Below are 9,175 nucleotides of genomic sequence, written 5' to 3'. Positions count from 1 at the left end.
ACTGCAATTACTTTTTTTTTTTTTTGACATTGATAGACCTTTATTTTATTCATTTATTTCTATGTGGTGCTGAGAATCGAATGCAGTGCCTTATACACATTAGGCAAGTGCTCTACCACTGAGCCACAACCCCAGTCCCCAAAATTGCAACTATTTATTCCCTAAATACACTTAGGAGCTTTTAGGCTGGGAGCCCATACATGGTAGTGTAACCACTATGGAGCGAAGGGAAGCTCACTGAACTGGTTCTCACCCAGGATGCCAATGGAATTACCCCTGGGGACTTTAAATTTAGGTATGTGTAAGAATCACATGAAGTGTTTGTTAAAATGGATTACCATGCACCCCCAGACACTTTAATTCAGTAGGTCTGGATGTCAGAATTTGCATTTCTAGGTGACACTGAAGCTGTCTGTCCAGGAATTACACTTGTCCACTCTATATCCACTCTATATCACTTCTATCAAGTCATAGAAACTTAAGTGAATGGGCTGAGCAAAGCCCAGCAATGGAACTCCCTTCAGCCAAAACAAAACTGTTCTTATCTCTTGGTTCCACTTTTCCTGTGTGGCTTTAATTTCTCCCATTCCATCTTCCATATGGCTTGGGCTATGACTCTGTGCAGTCCTAACTGCAGGATCCTATACATTCTTTCTTCATGTGTATACATCAATGCTGGCTTTGCTCAGCGCTCTCGTTCATTCTCTAACCCATCTCTGGAGACAGAGATGATGGACAGCATAAAGGGATATGCCCCACCTTTGTGAAAGGAATGTAAACCACAGCGTACATAGTGCCTGAGGAAGGTAAGAGCCTTATCAATCCTGTTGTTTTTAACAATTATCGCTACAGATAACTTTTTCCTTCACCATCTCCGTTCTTTTCAAGTTTTATTCAAAAAAAAAAAAGTGTGAAATTTAAGATGTCCATAAAGAGTAATCATCATCATTAAAACAAAGTATTCAATTGAGCAGAAATGACAAAGACCCAATTCAGTATGGAATGTCCTATTTCCCCACCTGCACAAGTTTTTGAAAAAGCCTTCTCAGGTGGAAGAGTAGAACAGCCTTTACACTGAAATGGTGCCCCAAATGGGTTATAAAATCCCTGGTTCTATTTGTCCTTTTCTTTCTGTTCTTTTTCTTTCTTCTCACGCTCAGCTTTAGCTTCTTCTTCCTCATGTTTTTTGATCAACTGCTCCACTTCCTTTTGTTTGAGAACTCTGATCACCGTCTTTCCATTCTCTCTTGTAAGTGTGGCAATTTCCACTAAAAAACAAACACAAACATTTGTATCAGAGGCAGGTACACTCAGCAAATAACTTAACATATGTAAACCTCAGTTCACTACTTTACCATGTTTTATGGTTAATGATTCCTGGATACTTTTACAGGAAGAAAATACCTTTGGTCTTATAATGTTTTAATCACGATTTTTACTTAAACATCTTCCTTCTTTTAACCCATCCCAACTTTTTAGCAACCATTATGTTGTTCCCTTAGTAAAGTACAGTCATCCAGTGGCTTGAGAGGCTGAGGCAGGAGGATTGAGAGTTCAAAGACAGCCTCAACCATTTAGCAAGGCCCTAAGCAAATTACGAAGATCCTGTCTCAAGATAAAATATAAAAAAAAAGGATGTGTCTCAGTGGTTAAGCATCCCTGGTGCCAAACTAACAAAAACAAAACAAATACCAATAACAAAAGAACAGCTATTCTAGCTGGCCTGCTATTAGTTTGCTGACCAGAAAGAACCACAATCTCCTTGTTAGAACCCCTGAATGCTAAGCTGGAATCTTCAACCAATGATAACACTTTTTATGGAATTTTCAAACCTCTTTTCAAAATAATGGTATGAAAAACGGCTTCTATGGCTCTGGGCAAGGGAAACACACTGATACGTATAGTGGAAAGAGTATTTGTGTAGGGGAAATTGACTAGGGCCTCTCTGAAATTAGATGACAACAGACGTCAGTCTATAGATAATGGCATTTTCTAAGAAACACTGGGAGCTAAGTGTACTACAGTAAATCAATGTTAATTAACCACAATTTTGGGAAAAATTTTTGTCATACAACTTAAGTTGAATAAAGTGAAATTATTAACATGAGTTTAACATAAGAGTTTAAAAGACCCAGAAAAATACAACAGGGTACCATGACTGATGCAAGTGCTCTATCTCTCGTAAAGTATATCATAACCCTGTAGAAATACATGTAGTTTATCACACACACACAGAGAAGCATAGATATCACTACCAAGAGGTCTTGATATGATTACTGTTAACTAAATTAGCATGGAGCAGGGTCTCTGAATTATGAGTACCGGGAACATTCTAGCTCAGGTCATTAAGCCCAGCATGCAGTGTGGCATTATGGCTTCAAAAGTTATCAATGCTCATTCTGATCTTTGTCAAGTCACTTAATCCTAGTCATGGCACCCCAGAGTCCTCGTTTAGGAAACAGGTATAAAGCTACCTAACTTATAATGGTGCTGCTTCTATGAATTAAGCAACAGGTAAAATGCCTAATACCAACAGCTACTCAATCAGTTCCCCTCACTCAAGCAGACAAATGAAAGATGACATGTGTTACCTTTTTCAGCAGACAGTTTACTAACATCCATGGTCTTATTTAGCACTTTGATAGCTAAAGCAAGTGCTGACTTCAAGGTCATTTCTCCTTCTTTGTAGTCTTGTTTCAACATTGACACAGCTGCCTATAAAACAAGAATATATAGAATTTTAAGTTTTTACGTTTTTTTTTTTTTTTTTTTTTTAAGGAATATGGATTGGTCTAGAAGAATGTTTGACTGTTTTTTTGAGATGGGGGTCTCAAAATTTTTTTGAGGTGTTGCCTAGGCTGATCTCGAACTCCTAAAGTAATCCCATGTGCTCAGCCTCTTAAGTGCTGGGACTACAGGTGTATACCACCACACCTGGCTTAATGCCTGCCTTTTAAATAGCACTACAACCAGTATAAACAATTTGGATGGCAGGAAGGGTAGACCTGAGATGGGGTAACAAGAGAGGATACTGATGCTCTGTCAAGGGAGTTTTCTTTTTTTTTTTAGGGGGGATCAAATTCAGGGCCTCACACATGGTAGGTAAGTGCTCTACTGAGTTATATCCCTTGCTCCCCTAAGGGAGTTTTTAATCTAGGTCCTCCGTTAACAAAGGAGTCCATCCTAGAACTTAGAGGGTAGTGAATGAAGGTATGAAAAATAATGTATCTTTATTTTCACAAATTTTAATTTAAAACTAGCATTTAATTATAAATGAAGGCAACAAACTCCAATATATTAGCAGTATTTGCAACTTTGTCACCAACAGAAATCATAGATAGCTATAATAACCTTGATGTGGTATGGAACTATCTTAAAATACTGTTCATCTTTACTTCAAAAATTATGATAGGGGCTGGAGATGTGGCTCAGCGGTAGCGCGCTCGCCTGGCATGCGTGCGGCCCGGGTTCGATCCTCAGCACCACATACAAACAAACAAAAAAAAAAAACGTTGTGTCCGCCAATAACTAAAAAATAAAAAAAAAAAAAAATTATGATAGTTATTAGATCTTTTTCTAGCTTTTACACACCACAAAAATACTCACAGCGCTATTATTTCCAATGCAGGTGGCTTTCCATCCCCCATAATTTCCACTAGGATCACTTTGATAGAGTTGGAAACCATAGTGCTTATCCCAGCCAATGTACAGCAACGAAACACCAAAGGGACGTTTTCCTTTAACAAAGAAGAAAAAGCCAAACATCAACAATCTAAATTTGGTATCACTATAGTTACTAGAGCTCAGAGAATGTGGCTGAATGCTTTTCTGTGAAGTTAAGCATTCATTAACTGCTCCATGTTCTGGCTATCAGAGATAAGCTCAATCACAAATTCCACTTTTGTTTCTAGGATTTGGACATAGCCAGGAGAGGAAGTAAGGACATACACCAGTGCTGAATTTCATTATTATGTAAAAATAATTTGTTTCCAAATTGGAAAATGTTATTTTGGACTTTCAATATATTATTAATAAAATATATAATCTACATGGTAGAAGCAGGCTTGCTCAAGATGCAGGAATTATGGACTGATGATTTTCAATTTCCTTTTACTACCTTGAAAAGGTTATTACTTATAATGTTTTAAATTTTCAGAATAACAATTCTAAAAAGTTCAGTACCTCCAAACTGTGTATAAGCTTGTTTGATATCACACAGTGCAGTAACCAACTGCTCACAAGGAATTGGCTCCTGATACTGTAATAAATACCTAGGATAAAAAGATTGGCATATTAATAGTTTTTTTTCTAAAACACATAAAATCTAAGGAAAATACCCTGTGGAAAAAAAATATATGCCATAGAGACAACATAATAGTCACTTATAATTTGAAGAGGAGGAGGGGGGAAACTTGTTAACATCCTATTATCTTTATAATAAATGACATTTTATAAATTTGATTTAAAAAAACTATAATTTCAGGCTGTGACTGTAGCTCAGTAGTAGAATACCTGCCTAGCACATGTGAGGCATAGGGTTTGATCCTCAGCACAACATAAAAATAAATAAAATAAAGGTATTATGGAAAAAAAAAAACCTGTCATTTTCAATTAATAGACTTTTAGTGACTAATCTTTGCAAAAGTGAGTTTTCCTTAGAAACATTAAACTTCCTTCTTTTTTTTTTCCAAAACAATATTAACCTTTATTGAAAGATAAGCATGAGATAGACACATAAGAATAAACTAACTTCTATATCATTAGTTACTCTATTATTCCATACCTTTGAGCAATGAGCCTCAGTTCATTAGTCAGAACATTAGCATCAGAAGTTATGCCTGCCACACTGCAAGCCATGTCCCTTGAAGGAAAAAAAAAAAAAAAGATATTGATCTATAAGCAGGGATATTAAGAAGCACCAAGTCCTATTAGAAATCTTCCATGTTTGCTTCACAGTCTCTATGCCCTTCTGAAAAAAAACACAGAGATTTTATCTTTATAGGAGACATTTACTTGACATCATTCAACAAGAAAGTTCTCTTACCTCCCAAGGCCTGACTTGTTGGGAGTGAGGATGAAAAAGCAAAAGGGCAGAGAAGTTCACAAACTGAAGTTCAAGGCTAGGCTCTTCCTGGAGGTACATTTTCTTTACTTTGCCTATTCCCTGAGGGCTACCTTGTTACCACTGTCATTATATCTCACCATCCTGCTAGCTGCTGAGTGGGCCTAAAAAGTGGCTCTATGGAGAAATGACACTACCTCAGATAAGTGTAGCAAAAGGCCTGACCAGGTGGCTGGGGTTGTAGCTCAATGGCAGAGCACTTGCCTAGCATGTGTGAGGCACTGGTTTCAATCCTTAGTACCACATAAAAATAAAACAAACAACAAAGGCATGTTGTCCATGTACAACTACAAAACAAAACAAAAAAACAGTCTGACCAGCATTTAATAGGCCCACTGCTGAAGAGAATCTTTTTAACAGTCAGTTCTCCACTAATTGCAAAGTTCTGCACAACCAAATTGAATAGAGACCTCATAGGGTGTGCAAACAGTATAACTAAACTGGGCACATGCCTATAATCTCTGCAATTCAGGAGGCTGAGGCAGGAGGATCACAAGTTCAAGACTAGTCTCAGCAACTTAGCAAAACCCTGTCACAATTTTTTTTTAATTTAAAAACTGTGGGAAGGTGCTGGAAATGTAGCTCAATGGCAAAGCACCCCTGGGTTTAATCCCTAGTACTGCAAAAAAAAAAAAAAAAAAGTAGTTAAAATATTCTCAGACTTCCAGGAGACCTGTTCTTTGGTAAAGATTTACTATAATTTAACAAAATCCCTCAGTAGATATTCCAAATAATACTTTGAGGATCTGCTATATGCCAGATACTGTGCTAGTTCATTTCATTCATTTTAATTTGTTTTATCAGACTTCTACAACCATTCTAAAAGGCTATGAAGCCCTAAGAAATTAAATAATTGATGCAAGGTCACATTGCTTGTATGGGGTTGGAGCCTGGATTTGCTCCCAAATCTTTGTTACTACTAAACCTATACTTTTATAACTATACTATGCTGTTTTCCCACTAAATGTTTAGCTCTGTACTTTAAACAAATAACACATGGAACTGGACCTCAAAGTAGTTTCAAGCAAAATGAAGTAAAAGCACACATTTTTACAAGTAAAAATAAACTGTCAAATTCTACTAATGTCACATGAAGAACCTTTCAAAATAAGCAGATCCCATTTATGTGAGAAAGTGATGGTTAAAACTCTTCTCTAAGATCTCACTTACTCATTGAGTTTATAAATTTTTTCAGAAAAAAAGACTTCATCAAGAAGCTTGTGGATGTTGCGTCTCTCTGCTGCAAGCAAAACACCATCATTTGCTAAAATTCCCAAACAGGTTCCTGCATGTCCAATAGCTTCCATGGCATATTCAACTTGATATAAACGACCTACAAAACACAAGCAGAGGGGCTGGGGTTGTGGCTCAGTAGTAGAGCACTTGCCTAGCACATGTGAGGCACTGGGTTCAATTTTCAGCACCGCATATAAATAAATGAATAAAATAAAAGCCCATCAACATCTAAAAAATATTAAAAAAACAAAACCAAAACAAAACAAAACCCCACAAAACACAAGTAGAGAGAAGCCAAGACTCTCCTCTGTGTTCCTGTATACTGTTCCAAGAGAAATCAGAAATGACACTAGTAGGCTACAAGCAATGGTCCTATTTTTACTCTTCCATAATGCATATGCAATCAGGCTAGTGAGCACAATTAATTCACAAGTACAAAAAGCATGAACTTAGTAACTCCAAAAATGTTTGTAGCTGGGGATGGTGGTGCATGCATATAATCCCAGTATCTCAGGAGACTGAGGCAGAAGGATCGTGAGTTCAAAGCCAAGGCCTAAGCAACTCAGTGAGACTCTGTTTCTAAATAAAATACAAAATAAGGCTGGGGATTTGGCTCAGTGGTTGAGTGCCCCTGGGTTCATTCTCCAGTATCAAAAAAAAAAAAAAATTTTTTTTGTAGAGTTTTTTTTTCCTTAAAAGTTTAACACTTAAGTCTTTACTTGAGGCAGATTAAGAAATTTCTATTTACCTTCTGGAGAAAATATAGTGGTCCTGGAGTCATATCTTCGAGACTGCAAAGGAAAAACATATAAGTGATTCCTATCTGCTGCAGGTAACCCAATTCCTCCAAGCCCACAAATCATTTTATAAAATGTATCCTGGTGCACAAAGTTCAGTGTGTGGGAAGAAGCTGTTATAAGGAAGAAGTCACTATCCCATCTCTTCTTCCATTTCAATTATCTCATGTAATTCTGTAAACTGAGTACAAGCTTCAACACGCAATAGTTTACTGGCATGTTTTATTAACTCACCATGGTTTCTGAACTTTATATAATTCCTGTAAAAATAAAATAGAATCATCATTAAAAAAATTCATAATTTAAAGATGCATTTGCTCACTTTCAAAATCTGTCTTATTCACTCTCTTCATTCAGCTAACATTTATTGTGTACTTGCAAAGAGCCAGATACCATGCCAAATGCTGGAACACCAAGATATGCAATACCAATCCCTGTCCCAAAAAGTTTAAAATCTGGCAGTCAGGCAAGAGGAACAGACATTGATTATAACGTGGAAAAGGCAGTGAGAAACCTGGCTGGTGGTGCACCCCTGTAAACCCACTAGTTCAGGAGACTGAGGCAGGAGGATCGCAAGTTCAAAGCCAGCCTTAGCAACTTAGGCCCTATCTCGGGACTGGGGCTGTAGCTCATTGGTAGAAGCACTGGGTTCAATCCTCAGCACCACATAAAAATAAAGATACTGTGTCCAACTACCACAAATAAATAAATAAATACATAAATAAATAAATAAAGGCTGGGGATGTGATTCAGTGGTTAGGTGCCCTTGGGCTCAATCCCTGGGATAGAAAAAAGCAGAGTGAGTAGGAATCAGAATGGAGGGAAAACATTTTTTTGGAGAGACTGATACAGAAAGCAAGAATAAATTAGAGATGGGGGAGGCAGAAACAAGTTGAAAACCCTCAGGTCTAAGAACAGGGAAAGGAAGAAGGGAAAGGCATTCCTGGAAGAGGAGAAAGCATGAGCAAATGATACCAAAGGCAGAAAGCTCAATGGGCAAGAGATAAATTGCTCAAGTTGGACACCGGGTTCTGAACTTGGGGGTGGGTATGGTAATCTTGAGCATCATTTCAATCCTCGCCAAAGACAACACTGGGGTGCGTGATTTAGTAGAAAAACCAACCTCAGAATCCAAAGCCCGTATTCCCGGAATATTAGGAATTAAGACTGGAAAAGTAAGCAGGTATCTCAAGGGCCCACGAAAAAACTGAATTTTGTCTCTTAATTAAGTAGGCTCCACCGAATGATTAAGAGTCGCAAAGCCACAGGAACTGACAGGCAGTTTAGAAAGACCTGAGGCTGGTGAGAGGCTGAAGGCAGGGTAACTAGTCACGAGTGCCGTTCCAATAGGCAGTTGCATGGGAAGAGTGGTCCAGACAAGAGGTCGCAAAGACAGAAGACCTGCCGGGGGGCGGGATCAAGATCACCGAGCCTGACGCCGGGCAAAGCACGAGTTTGAGGTCACCGGCACATCCAATAGCGCTTTCACGTACTGTACTCAGGGGACCAAAGCCGCACAGACCACTACGACCTGCCCACCTGCGCCCGACCTGCCCACCTGCGCCCGGTGCCCTGCACTGTCCCGCGGCCCCGGCCCGGGGCCGGGTAACCCGACGGCGGCCGGCGGGGGCCAGTCCCGGACCAGACCGTCACCGAGGCCGAGGAGGCGGGTGCAGAGTCATCGTGCCCACAGTTCCTCAGCAGCGGCTGACGGCGGAGACCCGCTATCTTTACGCTCACAACCCCCACCCAACGGACAGCGACCAGGCTTCCGCCGACCACCGGGGACCAAGGCTCACCAGAGAGAAGACACTGAAGAGGGGAGATCTACAAAGACGGAAATAGTCTCGGGGAGAACTACCACCGCCTCACAGCGTCCGCTGCGAATATGGCCCCCGCGCGTGCGCAGAGCAGCAGGGGGCGGGGCGGTAAGGATGCGGAAGTCCTCCTGGAGGCGGGGCGAGAACTGGTGCCCAGGAGAAACTTGAGAGTTGCTGCGGGTCTGCTCAGGCTGGTGTCT

General features: G+C 39.7%; 1 protein-coding gene across 1 annotated transcript; it reads right to left on the bottom strand.

The window, feature by feature from the left end:
• Positions 1–873: 873 nt before the first annotated feature.
• On the bottom strand, positions 874–9,069 carry PSMA4 (proteasome 20S subunit alpha 4). Its single transcript, XM_081290408.1, has 9 exons — positions 8,955–9,069; positions 7,390–7,415; positions 7,107–7,149; positions 6,293–6,455; positions 4,784–4,861; positions 4,183–4,271; positions 3,607–3,737; positions 2,592–2,715; positions 874–1,268 (listed from the first exon to the last, which is right to left on the bottom strand). The coding sequence occupies exons 2-9, from the start codon at positions 7,390–7,392 to the stop codon at positions 1,114–1,116; spliced, it is 786 nt and encodes a 261-aa protein (XP_081146534.1). The 5' UTR covers positions 7,393–7,415; positions 8,955–9,069; the 3' UTR covers positions 874–1,113.
• Positions 9,070–9,175: the final 106 nt, after the last annotated feature.

The sequence above is a fragment of the Spermophilus citellus genome, assembly GCF_964194105.1.
Source record: "Spermophilus citellus genome assembly, chromosome: 4".
Classification (NCBI taxonomy): Eukaryota; Metazoa; Chordata; class Mammalia; order Rodentia; family Sciuridae; genus Spermophilus; species Spermophilus citellus.
The sequence above is the reverse complement of the archived record's forward strand: the minus strand, read 5'-3'. Positions and strand labels throughout refer to the sequence as shown.

Coding starts and splice junctions, on each gene's coding strand:
- PSMA4 (XM_081290408.1), bottom strand. Junction 6,456..7,106: donor CACTATATTTTCTCCAGAAG/GTAAATAGAAAT, acceptor TGTGTTTTGTAG/GTCGTTTATATCAAGTTGAA. Junction 4,272..4,783: donor CTGAGGCTCATTGCTCAAAG/GTATGGAATAAT, acceptor TTTTTATCCTAG/GTATTTATTACAGTATCAGG.